The sequence below is a fragment of the Equus caballus genome, chromosome 8 (genome assembly GCF_041296265.1).
Source record: "Equus caballus isolate H_3958 breed thoroughbred chromosome 8, TB-T2T, whole genome shotgun sequence".
NCBI lineage: Eukaryota > Metazoa > Chordata > Mammalia > Perissodactyla > Equidae > Equus > Equus caballus.
In genome coordinates, this window is record NC_091691.1 from 102,214,819 (window position 1) to 102,239,873 (window position 25,055).

The 25,055-nt window shown below is 43.0% G+C and overlaps 1 protein-coding gene across 8 annotated transcripts in view; it reads right to left on the reverse strand.

Moving 5' to 3' along the window:
• Nucleotides 1-25,055, reverse strand: part of TXNL4A (thioredoxin like 4A) — a 28,475-nt gene that overhangs the window by 2,247 nt on the left and 1,173 nt on the right. Inside the window, exons 1-5 of one of the 8 annotated variants that reach the window (XM_023646584.2) lie at nt 18,176-18,307; nt 17,765-17,934; nt 15,849-15,918; nt 14,703-14,790; nt 8,100-8,203 (exon numbers count right to left, since the gene is read on the reverse strand). In XM_023646584.2, coding sequence (XP_023502352.2) covers nt 8,100-8,203; nt 14,703-14,790; nt 15,849-15,918; nt 17,765-17,934; nt 18,176-18,276 — 533 coding nt within the window. In that variant the 5' untranslated portion in view covers nt 18,277-18,307. Of the gene's footprint in view, nt 1-8,099; nt 8,204-14,702; nt 14,791-15,848; nt 15,919-16,296; nt 16,446-17,764; nt 17,935-18,175; nt 18,308-25,055 lie in introns of those variants that run through there. The other 7 variants (XM_070275057.1, XM_070275059.1, XM_023646586.2 and 4 more) reach the window with 7 other exon arrangements.

Consider the following 25,055-nt stretch of genomic DNA (forward strand, 5'->3'; position numbering starts at 1 on the left):
CAGCTGAGGAAACACCAGGCAGAGTCCTGATGGTGCTGCCTGGTTTCTTGCTGCCACTCACAGTGAAACAAAGAGAGACAAACTGGTGTAAGAACTGTCACAAAAAAAGAATTCTCAGCCTCTCCAGGTGGCAAAAGATGCTGAAATCAGAAATGGCTGCTGGAGGCCTGCCACAGAGAAAAGGAAGGGCCATGGGACCTCCTGCTGAAACTGAGGACAGATCTAACGGTTAGGAGACTCAGTCATAAGAGAGGAAAGATGTGCCTCACAGATCCTCCCCAGGAAGCTGCGGTCAGGCACAGGGCATCCCCAGCGCCCAGGAGAGAAGCACTGCCAGCTTGGGCTGAGAGGGCAGAGGACGCAGTGAAAGGGGCTGATGGGAGCCCAAATGCTTCTGGCAGGAAGTAGGATGAAAAACGACCTAGGTGCAGGTATTGTAGAGGCTGAGCAAAATGGTGGGGTGAGCTGACCCAGGACTCTCTCCCCTCCAAAATACAACCAAAGAAATGGAAAAACTGAATTCTCAACCAGTGACCCCTAATGCCGAGACTGTCAGAGACCTACAGAGTAAGAAGACAGAAAACGGAGAGGCTGGAGCCGCCCTCAGAGGAGCTGGAGCGGGGTAGGAGAGAACTTGCTCCCTCCCCTAGAGACTGGGATCGCTGCACGGGTGCGGGAAGGAGTGGGGGAGGGGCTGCGCGACTGGGGGATCATCCAGGACTCCCGCCACTGGTGCAGTGGAGACCCGCTGACGGGGGAAAGCTTCCGTGCGTGGGGACCCCATAAACCCAGGGCCCTGGGAGACCAGAGAACTGAACTGATCCAAATCCACATCGGTGTGCCAGAGAAACCACCTCTCCCCTCGGGCAAACCACGCTGGGCGCCGCCATCTTGCCCGAAGGCGGAGAGCTCAGAACGCCCGGCTCTCGACCCCCATCTACTGGCGACAGGCTGTAACTGCAACCGAATTCTACCACCATGCGAAAAAACTGCTCCTCTACCATCCAGCAATTTATAAAAGCCCCAGACCAGAAGGAAAACAATAAAAACACAGAATTAAGTCCTGAGGACTTGGAATTAGGCAAACTAAGTGAAAATGAGTTCAGAGCAGCTGTAATAAAAAAAAACTCAATGAGGTAGAGAGAAAGATAGAGAAACAAGCCAACGAGTTCTGGAGTTACTTCACTAGAGATTGAAATTATAAAGAAGAATCAAACAGAATTACTAGAGATGAAAAACACAATGGATCAGATAAAACAGAATACGGATTCCCTGAATGCCTGTGTAGACACCACAGAGGAGCAAATTAGCATAATCAAAGATAGGCTGAACAGCTCCAGACAGAGGAAGAAAGAGAACTAAGAATTAAAAAGAATGAGAAAAATAACAGAGAGATAGCAGATTTAAGGAGGAGAAAGAATTTAATGATCACAGGAATTCCCAAGAATGTGGAAAAGGAAAATGGAGCAGAAAGTGTGCTTAATGAAATTACAGAAGAGAACTTCCCAAATCTACAGATTGAGGGAGAAATGTGTGTGGAGGAAGCTTTCAGATCTCCTAGATTTGTCAATGTACAAAGACCTACTGCAAGGCATACAGTAGTAAAAATGGCAAAAATGAAAGACAAAGAAAGAATACTCAGGGCAGCAAGACAAAAGAAAATAACCTACAAAGGAACTCCTACCAGACTTTCAGCGGATTTCTCTACAGAAACCTTACAAGCTAGGAGAGAATGGAGTGAGATATTCAAAACGTTAAAAGATAAAAATCTTCAGCCAAGAATACTCTATCCTGCAAGAATATCCTTCAGATATGAGGGAGAAATTAAATCTTTTCCAGACAAACAAAAGTTAAGGGAATTTGTAACCAAAAGTCCTCCACTATAAGAAATCCTCAAGGAGGCTCTCATACCTGAAAAAAGAAAAAAGGGAGAAAGAGGTCACAAACCACAGAGTAGGGAGACAGATAGATAGAACCAGAATAGGATAGCAAATGTTCAACTATAGCATTAGGATAAAGGTAAGTAAACTACCAAAGCAAAGACAATCTTATCACTCTAACTACAAACTCATAACACGAGTTGGAATAAGAAATGAAAATAATAATTTAGGAGGGGAAGAGCAAAGGGACTAAATCAGTCTAAGCCAAGTAAGTAAGAGACCACCAGAGAATAGACTATATTATACACGAGATTATAAATACAAACTTCAGGGTAGCCACTAAACTAAAAAACAGAACAGAGCCACAAAACATAAATAAGGAAAAAATCTAAGAAACCCAGCATAAGAAATTGCAGTAGTCAATGGGTAGGCTAAAACACACAGGACGAGAAACAAAGGTAATGCAGGAAAACCACATAACGAGTGACAGATTGACAGCATTAAGTCCACATGCATCAATAATCACCCTCAATGTAGACGATTGAACTCTCCAATAAAAAGACACAGAGTGGAAAAATGGATTAAAGAACAAGATCTAACAATTTGTTGCCTCCAGGAAACAGACCTCAGGCCCAAGGACAAACACAGGCTTAGAGTGAAGGGGTGGAGGACAATACTTCAAGCTAATAGCAAGCAAAAGAAAGCAAGTGTTGCAATTCTTATATCAGACAAAACAGATTTCAAAATAAGTCAGGTAAAGAACGACAAAGAGGGACAATATATAATGATCAAAGGGACACTTCATCAAGAAGAAATAACGCTTATAAATATCTATGCACCCAACACAGGAGCACCAAAGTTCATAAAGCAACTATTAACAGACCTAAAGGAAGATGTTAAAAACAACACAATAATAGTAGGGGACCTCAACACCCCACTCACATCAATGGACAGATCATGTAGACAGAAAATCAATGAGGAAATAATGGAGCTAAACGAAAAACTAAAACAATTGGACTTAATAGACATATATAGATCACTTCATCCTAAAAGAGCAGAATACGCATTCTTCTCAAGTGCACATGGAACATTCTCAAGGATAGACCATATGTTGGGAAACAAGGCAAGCCTCTACAAATTTTAAAAAATTGAAATAATAACAAGCATCTTCTCCAATCATAATGCTATAAGGCTAGAAATTAATTACAAGAAAAAAGCTGAGAAAGGCACAAAGATGTGGAGACTAAACAATACGCTACTGAACAAGCAATGGATCATTGAAGAAATTAAAGAAGAAATCAAAAAATACCTGGAAACAAATGAAAATGATAACATCCCATACCAACTCATATGGGATACAGCAAAAGCTGTATTAACAGGAAAATTCATCACAATACAGGCACATCTTAACAAACAAGAAAAATCCCAAATCAGCAATCTTAAACCACACCTAACTGAATTAGAGAAAGAAGAACAAACAAAGCCCAAAGTCAGCAGAAGGAGAGAAATAATAAAAAGCAGAGCAGAAATAAATGCTATTGAAACGAAAAAGGCAGTAGAAAGGATCAATGAAACAAAGAACTGGTTCTTTGAGAAGATAAATAAAATTGACAAACCCCTAGCCAGACTTACAAAGAAAAAAAGGGAGAAAGATCAAATAAACAAAATCAGAAATGAAAGAGGAGAAATAACAACAGACTCTGCAGAAATACAACGGATTATAAGAGAATACTACAAAAAACTATATGCCAGCAAAATGGATAACCTAGAGGAAATGGGTGAATTCTTGGACTCCTACAATCTCCCAAAGCTCACTCAAGAAGAAGCAGACAATTTGAACAGACCAATCACAAGGAAAGAGATTGAAACAGCAATCAAACACATCCCAAAGAACAAAACCCCAGGACCAGATGGCTTTCCTGGGGAATTCTACCAAACTTTCAGAGAGGATTTAATACCTATCTTTTTCAAGCTATTCCAAAAAATTAGGGAGGATGGAACACTTCCTAACACATTCTATGAGACCAACAACACGCTGATACCAAAGCCTGACAAGGACACCACGAAAAAAGAGAACTACAGGCCAATATCGCTGATGAACATAGATGCAAAAATTCTAAACAAAATTTTGGCAACTCAAATTCAGCAATTCATCAAAAGGATCATACATCATGATCAGGTGGGATTCATACCAGGGACACAGGGATGGTTCAACATCCGCAAATCAATCAACGTGACACACCACATCAACAAGCTGAGGAATAAAAACCACATGACCGTCTCAATAGATGCAGAGAAAGCATTTGACAAGATCCAACAGCCATTTATGATAAAAACTCTGAACAAAATGGGCATAGAAGGGAACTACCTCAACATAATAAAGGCCATATATGACAAACCCACAGCCAACATCATTCTCAATGGGCAAAAACTGAGCACCATCCCCCTGAAAACAGGAACAAGACAAGGATGCCCTCTATCACCACTCTTATTTAACATAGTACTGGAGGTCCTGGCCAGAGCAATCAGGCAAGAAAAAGGAATAAAAGGAATCCAAATAGGGAGGGAAGAAGTGAAACTCTCGCTGTTTGCAGATGACATGATCTTATATAGAAAACCCCAAAGAATCCATTGGAAAACTCTTAGAAATAATCAACAACTACAGCAAAGTTGCAGGGTATAAAATCAATTTGCATAAATCAGTAGTATTTCTATATTCTAATAACAAGCTAATAGAAAAAGAACTCAAGAACACAATACCATTCACAATCGCAACAAAAAGAATAAAATACCTCGGGGTAAATTTAACTAAGGAAGTGAAGGATCTATATAATGAAAATTACAAGGCCTTTCTGAGAGAATTGGATGACGACATAAGGAGATGCAAAGACATTCCATGTACATGGATTGGAAGAATAAACATAGTTAAAATGTCCATTCTACCTAAAGCAATCTACAGATTCAACGCTATCCCAATCAGAATCCCAATGACATTCTTTACAGAATTAGAACAAAGAATCCTAAAATTCATATGGGGCAACAAAAGACCCCGAATTGCTAAAGCAATCCTGAGAAAAAAGAACAAAACGGGAGGCATCACAATCCCTGACTTCAAAACATACTACAAAGCTACAGTAATCAAAACAGCATGGTACTGGTACAAAAACAGGTGCACATATCAATGGAACAGAATTGAAAGCCCAGAAATAAAACCACACATCTATGGACAGCTTATCTTTGACAAAGGAGCTGAGGGCATACAATGGAGGAAAGAAAGTCTTTTCAACACATGGTGCTGGGAAAACTGGAAACCATATGTAAAAGAATGAAAATTGACCATTCTTTTTCACCATTCACCAAAATAAACTCAAAATGGATCAAAGACCTAAAGGTGAGACCTGAAACCATAAGGCTTCTGGAAGAAAACGTAGGCAGTACACTCTTTGACATCAGTATTAAAAGGATCTTTTCGGACACCATGTGTTCTCAGAGAAGAGAAACAATAGAAAGAATAAACAAACGGGACTTCATCAGACTAAAGAGCTTCTTCAAGGCAAATGAAAACAGGAGTGAAACAAAAAAACAACCCACTAACTGGGAAAAAATATTTGCAAGTCATATATTGACATATATATCTGACAAAGGCTTAATATCCATAATACATAAAGAACTCTCACAACTTAACAACAAAAATCAAACAACCCGATCAAAAAATGGACTGGAGACATGAACAGACATTTCTCCAAAGAAGATATACGGATGGCCAATAGGCACATGAAAAGATGTTCATCATCGCTGATCATCAGGGAAATGCAAATCAAAACTACACTAAGATATCACCTTACACCCATTAGAATGGCAAAAATATCTAAAACTAATAGTAGTAAATGTTGGAGAGGTTGTGGAGAAAAAGGAACCCTCATACACTGCTGGTGGGAATGCAAACTGGTGCAGCCACTATGGAAAACAGTATGGAGATTCCTCAAAAAATTAAAAATAGAACTACCATACGACCCAGCTATTCCACTACTGGATATCTATCCAAAGAGCTTGAAGTCAGCAATTCCAAAAGTCCTATGCACCCCACTGTTCATTGCAGCATTATTTACAATAGCCAAGACATGGAAGCAACCTAAGTGCCCATCGACAGATGAATGGATAAAGAAGATGTGGTATATATATATACAATGGAATACTACTCAGCTGTAAAACAGAACAAAATCATTCCATTTGCAATAACATGGATGGAACTTGAGGGAATTATGTTAAGTGAAATAAGCCAGTTAGAGAAGGATAATCTCTGTATGACTCCACTCATATGAGGAATTTAAAAATGTGGACAAAGAGAACAGATTAGTGGCTACCAGGGGAAAGGTGGGATGGGGGGTGGGCACAAAGGGTGAAGCGGTACACCTACAACACGACTGACAAACATTAATGTACAACTGAAATTTCAGAAGATTGTAAACTATCATTAACTCAATTTAAAAAAAAACAAACAAAAAAACGACCTAGGTGCAAACACCTTTCATGAACAAGGCAGGAACACAAGGGTGGAGCCCTCCCAGAGGTGGAGCATCAGGCCAGGAGGGTGAACCTACCTGCATCAGAGCCCCCATCCCCCTCACAGACCAGGGACCTGTTTCGGATGCCTGTCCCACACTGCGTGCTGGGAGAGGTGGGGCCGCAGGTAAGGAGTGGTGTCCAGGAGCTGTGCTTAATGGCTTGTCCTAAGAGGCCTCACTCAAGCAAGTTTGCATATGGGAGGGATGGGAATCTTTGGGAGCCAGAAGGCAGACCATGGGAGGCAAAATCCTAAAATAACCCCATGATTTCCTGCCCTAATCTGTGGGACTGGGCTATGATGAGACATCATGCCTACAACCAGTTACATTATACTGCAGAAGAAACTTTGCAGATGTCCCTAATGTCACCACCCCACTGCTTTTAAGATAAGGAGACAATCCCAGATTATTTGGGTGAGTCTCATCCAACGACAGGAGCCCTCTAGAAGCAGCACAGGAAGTTGGAGAGATCGTGTGCAAAGGACTCAACTTGCTGTTTCGGGCTTTGAAGATGGAAGGGCCTCTGGGAGCAGAAAGGGCCCAGCAGACAGCCAGCACAGAAATAGCCCTCAGACCCACAGCCACAAGGAACAGGATTCAGCCAACAATCCTTGAGTATGCCAAGTGGGTTCTTCCCTGACCAGCTGCCCAGACAGGAGCCAGCTGGTGACTCTGGCCTCGTGGGACCCTGAGAGAGCCCACTGGCCTTGCCTGGACTCTGACCCACAGGACCTCCAGCTCATAAATGGCGCTGTTTTCAGCCACTGAGTTTGTGCTACCTTGTTACCCAGAATATAAAGCTGGGACACACCCTACACAACCCACCCAGACCTTCCTCACCAACCGAGGAGCTCAGCTTCTGGAGTACGGCCTAACGCTGACACTGCTCTTTACCAACTTCTGTGGTAATGACAAACAGTAAGAAATTTTGACAAGTAAAAATAAGGTCAAATGGTGATTTCTTTCCAAATTAAGTCTCCACAACAGGATTTTTTTTTTTTACTCATGATGTCACTTAACTTTACTACATAAATACCATCAAACATGTTTGCTGTCTGCACCAGACACTTGTGTCCCTAACCAGCAGCCATTCCCACATTTTCCTCTGATGCAAAGCCCAAAAGTCATGGATACAAATTACTCTGAGGCAATTAGGGAAATTCTATTCCTCATGTCAATAATTGATTGACTAGGGTCCACAACAGAATTCTTTAGCTGATAAAATAATCTTGTATCTATAAGAAAAGTCATTAAGTACAGGTTTTCCTCTTGGGTATCACAGAAGGACACTAAATAAAGTCACTGATGTATTAAAATGGGAGTTATTTTAAAAGACATTTTTATCAACAGATTTATTTAAAAGTACCTTCAATGTCAATAAGAATGTCTTCCACTTAATTACACTTCACCCAGGTTTCTGGGCAAAGTTGTTTCAAAGGGTAATTTGTTACTGAGTAAATGCTAGAACTGGAATTGTTACTTAGAAAATTATTTAAAAGCCCACTTTGATTGCCTGGAGGCACAAATTGTGCTGTAATAGGGCTGCAGAACCCACTCCCTCCTAAACAGAAGAATCTGAAGACGTCGCGATCACATCAAACTCCAGACCAACAACATTCAATTCCAGTAACAACTTGAAGACAAGAGAACGTACCTGAAGAAAAACATGACAGTGCACGGATCGTATAGCTCATACATTTTGTTGAAGTCAGGAACTTCTGTAATATCCACAAGATAAATAACTGCAAAATTTTTAACCTAAAAGTAAAGGAGATTGAAAAAAAAGCCACCTAAAATAACAAACCAATTTTTTATTTGTAAAAACACATTAAAAAACAAAAACAAGAATATGTGTGTAACACAACAGTTTTCAGACTAACTCCCCAATATTTTTCCCAGTAGAGCTAACACACAGGAAAATAATTCAACACTATCAAGATCCTGAATTTGCCATTTACACCTCACTTGACCATTTTTCAGAAGAGCAGGTTATGAGAACCCTGCAGAAAATGTCTACAGAGATATTATTCATGCTGATCCACTAATAATCTATATGAACTTTCCCAAATTTGTACTTTTTCCAAATTCTTAATTACATGCATTAAACAATGGCTGTAAAACATGTCTTTAGAAATCAGCCACACATTTGTTTCCCCCACTGATTTAGGTCTGAACACTTGCAAATACTAACAGACTAGTACCCCAAACAATATTGTATACAATGAATTTTCTTTAATTGTTTTAATTACAAGTTTATCAGAGAAGATTTAGAAAACTATAAATAAAATCACCTCCAATTCCAACACCCAGAGTTAATTGCTGAGAATATATTTTTAGTACATTCTTTCTGATTTTTTGGGTGTATATATATATATATGTGTGTGTGTGTATATATATAAATCTGTTTATACTGTTATGTATATATATATATGTTGTGTGTGTGTGTGTATATATATATATATATATATATATATAAATCTGTTTATACTGTTATGTGCCGCATAACAACGTTTCAGTCAATGACGGACTGCATACACGATGGTGGTCCCATAAGATCAGTACTGGAGCCTGGGTGGGCTGCAGCCTCACCACCTGGGCTTGTGTAAGTGCACTCAATGATGTTCGAACAATGACAAAGTCACTTCTCAGAATGTATCCACGCCATTAAGCGATGCCTGACTCTACTGTGTTAACAAAATGTGGTCATATAGTGATCACACAACAATATTTTGTATCCTGCTTTAATTATGAGCATTCTCTTCAATTATATGCTTCCCCAAAACACAGTTTTTATGGCAACATAATAGCTCATCAAATGGTTATGCCATTATTTCACGACTCTTCTCTTATTTTCTGATTTTTCATGATTAATTGAGATTTTTCATTAATATCAATTCTTCACCTGTGAACACTCTCACCCTTAATCTGTGTACATACTTCATTATTTCCTAAGGATAAATTCCTAAAACAGAATCTTGGAACAAAGGTCACGTCATTTTACAGGCTCCTTACAAATACTGTCTCCACGCCTTCTAGAAAGCTTATACCAATTTATATGTTATGAGTTGAATTGTGTCCCCCTCCTGAAAAAGACACATTGAAGTCCTAACCCCCAGGACTCAGGATGGGGCCCTATTCGGAAATAGAGTCCTTGCAGATGTAGTTTGTTAAGGGCAGATGACATCACACTGGAGTTGGGTGGGAATCCAATCTGAACAGTGTCCTGCAGGAAATGGCACCGTGAGGGCCAACAGAGCAGGAGAAGCCACATGAGTGGAGGACTGGAGCGACACATCTTTAGGCCACAGAGCGAGCCCCACAGATTGCCGGCAGCAGCAGAGGCTGGAGGCAGCAAGGAAGTTCTCCCTGCAGGCTTCAGAGGGGCGCGGCCCACGATGCCTCGCCCTCGGACACAGCTCCAGACTGCGCGAGAACGCATTCCTGTCTTTTAATCCCCCTAGTCTGTGGTGCTTTGTTACCACAGCCCCAGAAAACTCATCCAAGACGAACATTTCTTCATATAAACTCAGTCTGAAAACCCGACTGTAATTTACAGATGAAATAACATGGTACTGGGATTTGCTTTAAATACTACAGCATCAAAAATGCTTGAGGGGTGAGATGGCACAAGACTGACAGAAACTGGTAACTATCGAAACTGAGCGACAGGTAGAGAGGAGTTCACCATACTCTCCTGTCTACTGTTGAGAATATTAAAAAATACTTAATACGGAGATTTAAACCACCACCACCACAACAAGGAAGGAAGGAAAGAAGTGTGCATTTAAGGTGGACTCCTCTTGCCCCACAGCTTTGGACAGGAGGAAACCTTAATCAAAGCCTCGCGCTCGGCTGTGTGTGAGGGCTCTGAGACCGCCACACGCCCCACTGTCTCCAGGCCATTTTTAAAAAGCCTTAATGCAGCGTCTGTGCATGTCCATGTCATGGGAACTCCTCCTGGTCTGATCTCGTGCCTGTGAACACACTTCTGAAACTCTGGTTTCCTGCGGTGCCCACTGTGAAAACGTGTTGGTCAGGTCAACAGAACCAGCTTTACTTTCATGGTAAACTCATACCACTGCATTCTGGTTTTGTCTAAAAGCAAAACAAAAACTGCACCACAGACGTTAAGACCATATGTGGTCACAGGCAGCAGGAAAGCAGGTCATACTTTGACTCATTTTTGTCCCTTCAATTCCTTGCTCAGTGGCAAATGTACAAAATAAATACCAATAATGATTATTATATTAAATAACTTATGGAATCACCATGAGAATATTCAGTTTTTCTAAAAGTCAAATGGACAGAGCTGTTAAGTTTGAACTATAGAAAAAAGTAGAATCAAGTTTTATCATCTTTTTTCGTGTATGCGAAAAATAACCACTGAAGTTTAACAATCCCGAGACAAGTGAATAAATGAAACCTGCTTGAAGATACAGACATCTATCTCCTTGTGCCTTCTGGTGTGTCTCCTTGTGCTGTGTCTGGCCCACAGCAGCTAACTTCTCATCTGAAGCTAATAGAGCAAAGGGCCAGGTCAGACTCGCTGACTGCAGGACGTGAACATGCTCCTCTTTCACGGACTGTCTCATGAACATTTGAGAATCCATCTATGCAAGGCACTTCTCACCCATTCCTCCTAATTCTTGCAACACCCCTAACAGAGACACTATTAATATTCTGCGTGTGATGCAAGGAAGGCTCAGAATGTGAAGTGACTCCAAGCCACAAGGGGATGCAAACAGCCAAGCTGAAGATCATCAACTCTGGCTCCTAAGCCCAATCTCTGGATGAGGTTTCCTACCGAAGTCGAGAAGGAACCAGCCCACCCAGAGCAGACAGGAGGCTGAGGGAGGGTGGGGAGTTCATCAGGCTAAGAGCTGCAGCCTGATGTGTAAGACACAGACACAGGAGAGAACAGGCCCAGTGCAGAGAGAGCACGTGGAACGGGGCCCAGAGCGGGGAGAAAGGGAGCCTGCAATGCAGGCAGGGACCCTGTGGGCTCAAGGAGCCTGGGTCAGTTATTTACCCGTAAGTAAGGTGGGCTGAAGAGCTATGGTACATACCGACTTGAGCAAACTAAGGAGCATCTAGAGACAAGTTCCTACAGGTGTGACCAGCAAGGCACTGGGCCAGACACCACTGCCATCCACATCCAACAGGGACCAAGCCAAGGCACGGATGGCTGGGAGGCCCTCTGTAGAGCGGAGGGCAGGAAAGGGATAGCCACAGAGGCACCCCGGGAAAGGCATCCTCAGAAAAGGAGATGAGGGATCCCTCCAGGGAGGGAGCTGGGTCGAGCACCAGAGAGGTCAAGTCCGGTGAGGCCTGAGAGGTGTCTGTGACTCTGGCCACTGGAAGGTCATCAGCAACAGTGCGAGACAGCACAGGGCTGAAGCCACATGGAGCTCTGACCAACAGAAGGCACTGACTACAGACACCTCTTGCAAGCAGCTTGGCTATGGAGAGAGGGAAGCAGCTGCGCAGCTCAGGTGTTGAGGCAGGAGAGGAAACGACGTCTCTCCCAGCCACCCCACTTCCCCCTTTTCCTGGTGAAAGAGGACGAGGCGTCTTCGGAAAGGAGAGTAGTCAGGTGAAGGAACTCGAGCTGAGCACCACATGTTCAAACAGCCTCTGCGGAAAGTACTTCACGGTCACTGCAGCCACTCAGACGACGGGGCCCTGGGTAAAAGCAGCCACCTGCCCCTCTGCACAACTGTCGCCTGGAAAAAGTCACCCTGCCGGTTTTTGGATTCTGCCCTCATATAAATTTCACAAAGAAGAGACACTTTGTTTCATTACGTATAAAAGACATTATAATTTCACATGATAGATATTAACATTATAGCACAACCCAAAACACACACACACACCTGCCTCCTGAAGCATAAACTCCAGTCCCATGAAAGCCCAAGATGCCTTTCAGACTCAAGAGGATTATTCAGCTGAGTGGTGCTGGCTCCTAGAACCTCCAATCTCCCAGGCTAAAGCAGAAGTTGACATGAGAACCCACATCCTCCTAAAAGGAACTAAAATACATCTCACCTACTTCATACAAGGATATTCAACTATGCCAACTCAATGATGTCGTCTGATTTTCACACTATAAATGCTGGTTTTTATAGTGAGACTTTAAAAGAAGGGCCTATTTCTCTTTACCTTCAGTGCTAAGTAAGAAACTGCAGCTTGTTCAGAAGTAAAATAACTAAGCGGCAGCACAGACTTCCGCCCTCCGCCTCTACGTAGAACTGCACCACGGCTCTGCAGACAGACGAAGCCGCACAAGGCCTGGAAGCACATCTGCGTCTTCACTGAGGTGTCAGGTGTCCTCAGAGCAGAGAGCACCAAACACACAGGTACTAGTAAATATTCATTGAGCGAATGAACGTTAACAATACACTTAAATTTCAAAACTCGAGAGACATATTCTTGTCACTAAACATGTGGTTTTGGACAGTACGGGCTGAATCTCATAATCCTGGGTTCTAATCCGTCTCCTTCAGAGGCAGTGACAGGAGGGTCTCAACTGCTGCAGCTGTAACTCTGGCAGGAAGGGGGCGCCCACTGCCTCCGACATCATTCACCCGTCTGCGCGGCGTGCCAGCTGGGCCCAATACAGCACGGCTCAGCCTTCCTCTACTCTGAGCCCTCCCGCCTTCTCCTCTGGAAAAGCTCCTGTCGGTCAGTTTCTCCTAACATGGGCGGCATGGATTCTGTCGTGATGCCTTCCACGTGGTCTCAAGTTTTACTCCTGAACATTTCACATCCATTAATGAATCTGCAGTTAACTAAAATCTCTATTTTTCATATAAAACCGAAATAAGCTAGCTGTCTACTCTCTTCCCTCCATTTTAAAAACCTTCATTTTGAAGATATAAAAATGGAACGGAAAAACCACTGCTTTTATCCAGCCCTGCATTTTTTAAACAAGTTATATAATTCAAACAATGTACCTCAGTCAAATAAGTCAACAGAACACGAGCATTTAAAGTGAAAAGTAAACGTCTCCCTTCACCAGACGCATGTGCTCGCTCGTGAGGAGAGCACAGACATTCTCTCTCCCCCACCAACATCACAACAAATGTGTCCCCGTGTTATTAAATAATGCTCTGACACAGCAATTTTCAACGGCCAAACGATACTCCATTAGGTGGAATAGGACATTCCCAGTTTAAAACCCCAGTTTCTCCACTTACAAGGTTGGACAAATTACGTGGTGGCCTCAGGGAGCTGTCACAAGGACCACAGAAGGGCAGCTCCCGCCTGGCACTGTGCCTGACCCAAGTCCTCGAGAACCAGAGGGGAGGACGGTCACCACCAGGCTCTCCTATCACTGGACACTGTGGTTGTTTCCAATTTTGCTGTAAATCACAAGAAAGGTCTCATGCAGTGTAAAACACTGCCTATCAAAGAGGCATGAGGTACGACCACACGTAAGGCTTTCCACACAATGCCAAGCTGCTTCCCAAAAGACGCTGTCAGCTTTACTGCTCCCCAAACACTGCATGGACTTCCACCACACCCCAACAATTCCATACCTTTTTATCTCCAATATATCTAAAAACAACAGTGCACTGTTCTGTTTTGTTTTTTAAAGACCGGCACCTGAGCTAACAACTGTTGCCAATCTTTTTTTTTTTCCTGCTTTTTTTCCTCCCCAAATCCCCCCAGTACATGGTTGTATATTTTAGTTGTGGGTCCTTCTAGCTGTGGCATGTGGGACGCCACCTCAGCGTGGCCTGATGAGTGGTGCCATGTCTGCGCCCAGGATCCAAACCGGCGAAACTCTGGGCCGCCACAGCAGAGCGCACGAATTTAACCACTTGGCCACAGGGCCAGCCCCGACAGTGTGCTGTTTTAACATGTGTTTCTTAGAAGTGTACTTAACCATTGGAATTTCCTCTTTTTTCAAGTTCTTCTTCCATTTACCCACAGGAGTCTTATCTTTCTAAATGGCACTTTAAACTTATTTGCATAAATCTACTATTTCTAAAATAATATTTTGCCTGCATTTGCAGTAATCAACTGGTTGTTGATTAATATTTTTTTAAACGAAGAACCATGTGTACAAACTTCATTTCTCTTATCAAGCTGTTTTTATTACACATATCTTTTTGTTCACCTACCACAGTAAACACCCACCCAACCCTGCTGCCTCATGTTTTATAGGCACACTTTCTTTTTCTTCAGTAAGCCGGTGATTCAGCTGCTGAGCAGTCCTTCTGCACGCCACTAAATCCATCTCCAAGTAAAGTACCTCATGCAAATCACTGAGACTGAAGGCCGGGACGCCCACTGCCACTCTACCCTTTTGTGTAGAGCTCCTCCACCAGCTAAGAATCCACCTAAAATTCCAGAAAAAAATGTTCTGGACCATCAGTTGGCACTATGTAGTTTTGAAGTGTCAATTTTCACATTTTTGGGTAATTCATTTCAAAGCCACCAAAAAACTGCCTGATAACTCTATTTTCTAAAACTACTATTTTCCCTGATCAGCTCTACTCAAAATAACTCTTGCAAATTCTGTGATGAGAGAGAGAAGGATAATAATAGTGGCTAATGACTACTGAACATACCACTTGCTGTGTGACAAGAAATGTTCCAGAAGCGTTTTATATTAACAATCCTCACAACCACTCCATGAGTCAGGCACTGTTACCTCTGTCTACAGGTGAGTAAAACGAGGCACAGAGACAAGTTATTGAAGATCACAGGCCGTGAGTGGCAGACTAGCTCGGTCTGTATCCCTAACCTGTGCTCATACTGCCACTCACAGCTTGCAGCTAGCTACAAGGCTGTTATATCCAGAGACACAAATTCACGGTGAATGCAAAAAAATATACGTGTCTGTTGGTTCCTATGAGATTCCTCATTTGACCAAGCATCAAGTTCCACTGGCTCAACTTACTTTACATGATGCTTAAACATAATCCCCTAAAATCATTTCTAAAAAGTTCCATAAATATATTTGCCTTATACACAATTTTATTAGAACATACAATCGTGAGGCAATATCACTGAGTTTTTCATATTTTAAACTCTATTTGTACAGGCTTACACAATTAAATGTCCCATTTATTCTTACCTATCATGGGATTTAGATAAGAGCAGCTGTGACAAACTGTGTTCCTACAAAATGGGAAGATGGCTCAAGCTACTTGAAATAGTCTCTCTTTGAAGCTGTGCATAAAATCAGCTGCTAAACAGGAAACTTTGTTCTTACCACTCTACCAAACTCCAGACATCTGTAAAATCTTTAAACATATCTCTGTGTTTTCAATACAGCTCAAAACTAAGCCAGCATGAGGTGGGGATGGCACTGTCCAAGCATCAAGTCAACACACCACATTCCAGGAGCAATAGTATAACCAAGTCCAGCCTCAACAGTGGAAATTTTACTCACTTTAAAACAGCGGGAATATCCAAACAGGGCTCGTAACAAGATGAGGAAGATCCCCCATTATCTGCCATTTCTGCAGAGGGAGATTTTTAAATAGAGAGTTAAATTGCTCTTTATACTAAAACCTTAAATTTTAAAAATTCCTGTTGAGCTTCCCCAGAATTATAAATTCATATTTTCCCCTTATACTAAGAAGAAAATAAAATATCAATAGTCTTAAAATGCATTTCAAGTTTGCATTTTGATAACTATAATACAGCATTAAAACTTTATTAAGAGAGAAATCCAAATTTTTGGACAAAGAAAAAAGAGTAACTTAAAAAATACTCAAAGTGAGCCCAATTAAACTGTTCTTATCAACAGGTTCAATACCAAAGAGCACTGAAGACTGGTCTATACATAAAAGGATCAGAAAAGGACTCTGTTTTTGTAAAAGTTCCTAAAAACTTACGGTAACACACAAACTCTGTCTCCTAGCTAAGAGCATCGTGCTGAGTTTTGCTCAGACATGAAGAGCCAAATGACCCTCATGTCTCTAGCATCCTAGCCGTGCGCTGAGGCCAGCAGGATCTGGACATGACTTGGTGTTTATACCGCCACCTGCAAGGCAGAATCCAGAACACACACTCCAAGTTATTTCAAAGTCAACACAGCAACAATTTGCTTCTCGGAAAAGTGCTCTTAGTTGCTTCTCCACTGAATTCAGCGGCACCTGCCCTTGACCACCACACCTAAGCAATGCACACACGAGTCCCTGGCACCAGCTCACCCATGACCTCCGACCCCACTGGGAGGACCCCACTGTGAGAGAACTGCTGCTCCCTGGAGCTCCCCAGGCACCTGTGCAAGCTCCTCAAGGTGAGGTGTCCAAAAGGAAGAGGAAGGGGAGTGGCTCTGACCTCGACCTCTGTGCAGGGGCTTCCAAAAGTCACATGAGAATCCCCAGGGGTGCTTCTTAAAAACACCATTTCTGGACCTCAGCCCAAATGTAGAGAATCAGAATCTGAGATGCCCTTGAGAAGCATTCCAAGTGACACTTACGGCAAATGACATATAAGGACAGTCCCTAATGCTTGCAATGCCACCACCCCTGTCTCACTCCGCCTCTCCTACCAAACAAGAGAGAGTAAAAATTAGCCATGCTTGCCCTCTCCTAAATACAAAATACATCCTTACATCCGTTACTATTTACTCCAAGGAGTTAACCCAGCCTGTATCAGCATCTCCTATTCCTGTAAAGGAAACATGGCTTCAATGTTTCCATTAGTTTTACTCTTCATTAAAATTCATAACCGCTCAAATTATCAATGGAATATTCATAAGTTACATATTTTACTAACACTCTAATATATTTGCCTTTTGCCCTATTGCTACAACTGCAAAACCTCAAATCGAAGTTATCTTAAGTCACCATGAGGAAGTTAATTACAGAAAAGAATTAAGCTCCCAGTCATATAAGAGTGCCCTGCAGCTGCACTTTCACTGTGAGCAAACAAATGTCACAGACAACCCAGTGTGCTAACATCAAAAACTAGGATAAACCAGCTCTCACCAGCTCTAACTAGCTCTAACCAAGTACAACTCTATGTCCTCCTGATGCTTCCTACACCTGAATCACTCTAAGCTACAAACCAAGTCACTTAGAAAGAGCACGGTGGGGTAAAGGAAAAAAACACCAAAATAAAAAGGACAGAATATACTTTGCCATCAACATAAACGTTGTTTTATAAATAAATGAACGTAGTACCAAAAAAAGGACAATCCTTTTAAACTAACGTTAGAAAGTAAGGCATCGACAACGAGTACAGGATGCAGTTCTTCCTCCCACTTTTAAATTCTACCGCCAAGTAGCAAAGTAAAAGAAATTAAACACGCCCAAACGACCCGGCTGACGACGGAGAGTAGCGGGGCTGCGTTACCTTCTCGGCGATGCTGTAGAGAACCTCGTCCATCTTCATACAGGTGGGGTCCCAGTCGTGTCCGAACCGAATGACGACCACTCGGTCCTCCTCCGAGAGGATGGCCTGATCCACCTGCCAGCCGTTGTGCAAGTGCGGGAGCATGTACGACATCCTGAGCGCGACTGCACCTGCGAGGGAGGACTTGCACGTCGCAGCCCTGGCGCCGTCACGGACACCTCGCCGGGGGCTCGCCCGCCACAGGGGCGGCCCCACGCCCCACACCCGCCCGCGGGCCCAGCTCGGCGCCACCCCACAGGAACCCACGGCTGGCCCGCAGCCCCGCCCTCTCAGCCGCGGCCCACGGGCCCGCACCCCCGCCCTCTGACCCGCCGCCCCCTCCCTCCCAGCTCCCCGCCCGCACGCACGCACCTCAGCCAGCACACCGGCCTCCGGAACGGCGGTCCTGCCGGCGTCGGTGTGCGTGTGTGCGTATGCGTGCGCGCCGACGTTACGTGCGCGCGCGCGCGCATCCGCCGTCGGAACGTGCACTCTGCCCGCCCCGCCACGGGCAGGAGGTCTCCGGGTGGGCTGCAGGGCACCGTGGGAGGGTGACACAGCGGTCGGGAGGGCCGGGCTCTACCGGGCCTGCTGTCTCTCGTCAGTCAGGGCGGCAGAGAGACCGAGCTGCCCGCGGCGCCACCGTGACCCCGGGATGTGGACAGAGAGGATCACCGTGACCCCAGGCGGGGGCTTGACCCGAGGACCACTGTGACCCCGGGGTACTGGACCCGAGAAGACACCGTGACCACGAGGGGTTGGGGGCGGTGGACCGAGGACCACGTGTTGGGGGGGGGGGGGCTGGACCGAGAGGAAGGGCTTTGTCCCGTTCACTCCCAGAGTCCCTAAAATTAATCACTTTGGCAGTCATGCTTTCCAGATATAAACACAGTTGCTTTCCTTGTCAAAAGCAGTTTTTAACAGAAGAGTACTCCAAGCTAACGCATTAGACTCAAATGCCCCCAAATAATTTGCTGAAACTAGTATTTTTAAACATTTTCATCGTGGTCCCATTTAACCATATTTAAGCATAGAGTTCAGTGGTACTAAGTGCATTCTCATCATTGTGCAACCATCACTGCTACCCTCTCCAGATACCTCTTTTTGTTAAAAAGCTTTGTTGAGATATCATTTACATGCTATAAGATTCACCCATTTAAGGTAGTTTTTCACAGAGTTGTGGAATCAACACTACACTCTAACTTTAGAAAATTTTCATCACCCCCAAAAATCCTGTACACATTAGCAGTTATTCCCATTTCCCTCTCACCCCTTCAGCCTCTGGCAACGCCTAATCTATTTTCTGTCCCTGTAGATTTGCCTATTCTAGACGTTTCATATAAATGGAAACATAATATGTAGTCTTTCACGGCTGATTTTTATTTAACGTAATGTTCTCAAGGTTCATGCATATTGTAGCAGGCATCAGTATTTAGTTCCTCTTTATTGCTGATTAATAGTCCACTGTATGGATATACTGCATTTTATTTATCCACCAGTTGACATTTGGACTGTTTCCACTTTTTGGCTATTAGGAATAATGCCGCTATGAACATTTGTGTACAAGTTTCTGTATGGATTTAAGTTTTCATTTCTCTTGGTATATATGAGTGGAATGGCTGGATCATATGGTAACTGTGTTTAACATTTTGAGGAATTGCCAAACTGCTTTCAAAAGTGTCTGGACCATTTTATATTCCCAATAGCAATATATGAGGGGTTTGATTTCTCTACATCTTTGCCTATACTTGTTATTTGTGTATCTTTTATTATGGCATCCGGGTAGGTGTGAAGTGATGTCTTATTGAGCTTTTGACTTGCATTTCCCTAATGGTTAGTGATATACAGCATCTTTTTCATGTACTTATTGGGCATTTGGAGAAATACCTGTTCATATCCTTTGCCCATTTAAAAAAGCGGATTAGTTATCTTTTTATTATTGGGTTGTAAGAGGTCTTTATATATTCTAAATAGAAATTCCTCATCGGATACATGATTTGAAAATATTTCCTCCCATTCTGTGGATTGACTTTTCACTTTTTATTGGTAGCATTTGCAGCACAAAAAGTCTTAAATTTGATCAAGTCCAATTTATCTATTTTCCCTTTTGTTGCTTATGCTTTTGGTGTCATATCTAAGAAACTATTGCCTAACTCAAGGTCATGAATACTTACTCCTGTTTTAAGAGTTTTATAATTTTAACTCTTACATTTAGGTCTGTGATCATTTTGAGTTAAATTTTTTTTTTTAAAGATTGGCACGTGAGCTAACAACTGTTGCCAATCTTTTTTTTTTTTTCTGCTTTATCTCCCCAAACCCCTCCCTGCCGTACATAGTTGTATATCTTAGTTGCAGGTCCTAGTTCTGGTATGTGGGATGCCGCCTCAGCATGGCCTGATGAGTGGTGCCATGTCCATGCCCAGGATCCGAACTGGCAAAATCCTGGGCCGCCGAAGCGGAGCGCACAAACTTAACCACTCGGCCATGGGGCTGGCCCCCGAGTTAATTTTTGTATATGGTGTTAGGTAGGTGTCTAAGTTCATTCTTTTGCACGTGGATATCGAGTGGTCCCAGCATCATTTGTTGGAAAGGTGATTCTTTCCCCATCAAATTGCCTTGGCACTCTTGTAGAAAGTCAGTTGACTTTAAACTCTGTATTCCTGTAGTCTCAATTCTAGCCCACTGGTCTGCATGTCCAGCCTTATGTCAGTACCACACTATCTCGATTAGTGTACCTTTGTGGTAAGTCTTAAAATCAGGAAGCGTGAGTCTTCTTTGTTCCTTTTCAAAATTGGTTTGGCTATTCTGGGTCCCTTGCATTTCCACATGAACTTTAGGGTTAGCTTGTCAATTTCTGCAAAAAGGCAGCTGGGATTTTTATAGGGATTGTGTTGAACTGTAGACCGACTTAGAGGCACTGCCATCTTAACAATATAAAGTCTTCCAGTCCATGGATATGGGATGTCTCTCCATTTATTTCGATTTTCTTTACTTTCTAGGACTTTTACATTTCCCAGTGTTCACATCTTGCCTTTTTTTTGCTGAGGAAGATTTGCCCTAACATCTGTCGCCAATCTGCCTCTTTTTTTTGCACGTGGGACACCTCCACAGGCTGGTTGGTGAGTGGAGTAGGTCCACACCTGGGATCCGAACCCAGGAACCCAGGCTGCTGAAGCCCAGCACACGGAACTTTAACCAGTCAGCCATGGGGCTGGGCCCTTGCAGGGTTTTTTTGTTAAATTTATTCCTAAGTATTTTATTCCTTCTGATGCTATTTAAATGGGATTATTTTAAATATATTCAGATTATTCATAACTAGTGTATAGAAATACAATTGATTTTTGTATACTGATTTTGCATTCGTCAAACTTGCTGAACTCTTTACTACTTGGAATAGTAATAATTAGGGGGCCGGCCCTGTGGTCAAGTGGTTGGGTTTGTGTGCTCTGCTTCAGTGGCCCAGGGTTCACCGGTTTGGAACCTGGCTGTGGACCTGCACCCTACTCATCAGGCCATGCTGTGGCAGCATCCCACATAGAGAACTAGAATGACCTACAACTAGGATATACAACTATGTACTGGGACTTTGGGGAGAAAAAAAAGAGCAAGTCTGGCAACAGATGTTAGCTCAGGGCCAATCCTCCTCACCAAGAAAAGAAAAAGAAAAAAAAATAGTAATAATTAGTGGATTTAGTGGATTCCTTAGGATTTTCTATATACAAGATCATGTCATGTGGAAATAGAGACAGTTTTACTTCTTACTTTCCAATCTGGATGTTTTTTGTTTTTTCTTGCCTGACTGCTCTGACTAAAAAAACATCCAGTACCGTAATGCTCCTTTATCCTCAGGGGATATGTTCCAAGACCCACAGTAGGTGCCTGAAACCACGGACAGTATCGAACCCTATACATACTGTGGTCTTTCCTATACATACATACTTAAAATAAAGTTTAATTTATAAATTAGGCACAGTAAGAGATTAACAACTAATAAAACAATTATAACAAGACATTGTAATAAAGTTACTGTAGAGCTTAGCAACCTCAGCATATGATTTTTTATCTTTCATTAAGTCAAGACTTTCACCTTTTCACTTAAAGGAAGCACTTCATGGCTTCATTTTGGCATATCGGAATTTCCAGCACCACTGCTCTTGCACTTTGGGGCCATCATTAAGAAAAATAAGGGTGACTTCAATATAAGCACTGCAATATTCCACAGGTGATCTGATAACCGGAGGGCTACTAAGTGACTCATGAGTAGTGTAGACAGCATGGATCCGCTAGACAAAGGGATGATTCACATCCCAGACAGGATGGAACAGGATGGTGCAAGATTTTATCATGCTACTCAGAATGGCGTGCAATTTAAAACTTATAAGTTGTTTATTTCTGGAATTTTCCATGTAACATTTTTTGACTGTGCTTGACCACAGGTAATTACAACTGCAGAAGGCAAAACCGTGGATAAAAGGGAAGTACTGTACAATGTTGAATGGAAGTAGCAAGAGCAGACATCTTGTCTTCTTCCTGATCTTAGGGGAAAGCACTCAGACTTTGACTGTTAAGTATAATGTTTGCTGTGAGCTTTTCACAAATGCCCTCTATGAGGTTGAGGAAATTTTCTTCTGTTCCTAGTTTATCATGAAATGGTGTTGGGTTTTGTCAAATGCTTTTTCTACTTCTATGGAGATGATCATGTGGGTTTTTTTTCTATTCCCTTAATATGGTGTGCTACATTGGTTTTTGTATGATAAACCAACCTTGCATTCCTAGGATAAATGCTACCTGGTGTTGGAAATTTTTTAAATATGCTGGATTTGGTGTGCTAGTATTTTATTGAAGATTATGTATTATTCATAGGAGATATTGTTCTGCAGTTTTCTTGTGGTATCTTTGTCTGATTTGGGTAATAATGGCCTCATAAAATGAACTGAAAAGCTGCCAAAATAGCCAAAGAAAACTGATTATTTGGCCAAGCTCCTCATCCCTCCTTCCATTCCCTCAAAAAGTATCTGATCATCCAGAAAAAGGATGGACTAATTCATCTCTGGGTGAATCAAACTGCTTGAATTACATTTTTTCTTTAGAAACGGAATTCTTCATTTAAAAATATGACTAAACATCACCATTAAATAACACAGTCTAGAAGTCTCAAGTAAGAGCAAGCCAGATGTTTGGTGGGAGGTGTCCCTGTGTGGCCTGACTGGGAGAAGACACACATGTCCACACAGAGTGCCCATTCCTTCAGAGCAATGTGCTTGAGTTAAGTGAAGGAAGAAAGCAACTTGTCTAAACTAACTGTTACTAATGAAAAACAGAGAGCCTTATAACTCTTCCTGAGGAATCTGCATTTTTAACAGAAGAAATGTTTTAAGTCAAATGTAAGACAATGTTAAAGTGAGACTTTCCTTTCTTCAACTTCAGCAGAGACTCCAAGTTGAAAATAAATTATTTAAAATGCCTACATGTTCCAAAGAAAGAAGACAGACCAGCTTTCTCCAGATTTTGCAGAGAAAAGAATAGTTTACGCTCTCTATCTAGCACTCTTGAGGATATCAAAAGGAGGTGAGAAAATACTTTGGGGAAAAATTGTGATATCCTTTCTTTGGAGGAAGTTGTAGAGTGATACATACTCCCATTCTCATTCTCTTCCCTTTGGGGAAGAAAGGGGGTGCTTCCATACCACCTCAAGCCAAGCAAAGGGGTTCCAAAAGAACCCCTCACTTTGGGTGGGGTATGGTCAGGAGGGAAAGACCCTGTCACCCACAACTGTATGTTGCTTAGCTGTAGAAATCCCTATGTCCAGACCTGCTAAAGGGACCAGAGTTGAGTTCTTGGGAGAAACCCTCAAATGTACAGAGTATGTTCATTCTGGAAGTGGCCACTGCTCAACCTTACTTACACTAAGAGAAATGCAAATATCCAACTGTAGAAAATGGATAAGCTGAGGCGCACTTATTAACACTATATAGCTGTTGAGACGAATGCCTATGCCTCCATGTATAAACAGGGATGAGCCTCACATTCTGGAAAGCTTAGAAAAACGCAGGTCATCAAAGACTATATAAGGTCTAACTCCATTGACATAACATTCAAAAATATGCCAAACCAAACAATATTTAGGCAAATTTTCTTCTATGTATCTCATAAAATTCAAGATAGGGCTTACCTTTGGAGCAGCAGGCAGTGGCACAGGGAACTTCAAAAGTAATGGTAATGTTATATTTCTTAAGCGTGGTGGTGTATAACAGGAGCTCATTTTATTGCTATTTTTGTAACTTACATGTTACAAATATTCTTTCGTGTGCAATTAATAAAAAACTTAAAGCCAGTTTTATCAAATTCTTATTTTTTCAATATATTGACTTCCAACTGAACACAGCAGGGAATCTGGTGATCTGTCGATTCTTCTTGCTGGACTGAATTCAGTAGAGCCCTCTGGGGAGGTAGCTGGACAGTAATAAAACTTCCAATCATCTTTTGTGACTACTGGGGATACTCTCTTTTAGCAAAGCAACGCTTGCTCAAGAGGTTTTCTATGATCTTGAGATAGAAGTAGTAAAGCTCTATGTCCTCTTCCAGACACTTTCCAGACAGTTGTTTTGGGACGCTGTCCTCCCGTTGTTTGCATTTCTTTCATTCTTCACTCAACAGATACATACCGAGCACGTGTATGTGCCGGACGGATATCAAGTGCTGGAGATGGGGCAATAAACGAGACCAAGTCCCTGCCCCACGGCGTATGGTCTAGCACAAGGCCTGACATTCCTCAGAAAATCGCGCACGACGTGGACTCTTGACGAAGCCCTAGGGACTGCGGGGGAGTTCAGGGGACACACACAGTCCGAGGAGCTCAGGAAAGGCTTCCCTGAGGCGTGATACCTGCGTGGGGCCCCGCAGGATAAATGAGAACGGGGGAGGGCTGGGGGCACCTGGCGGAAAGGCGCAGCTGCAAGGACGGGAGCGCACGGGGTCTGCAGGGCGGGCCAGGTAAGGGCTCCGAGGCTGCGCTCCGGATTGTGGGCTCCGCAGGACGAGCAGGGCTGCTGCCAGGGGCGGGAAGCGCGGGCCGGCAGGGCGGGCGGTGTAGTGCTGTCGCCCAGGCTGCCACGTGCGGGGGACGGACCGCGGAAGCAGTGGAGCAGCGCCAGGAGGCCGCGGCGCGGGCGAGGAGGGACCCCGGGGAACACTGCGCTCAAGAGGGACTGACTTCACGTGGCCGGCGACCTGTCCTTCCTAGTACCCCTGG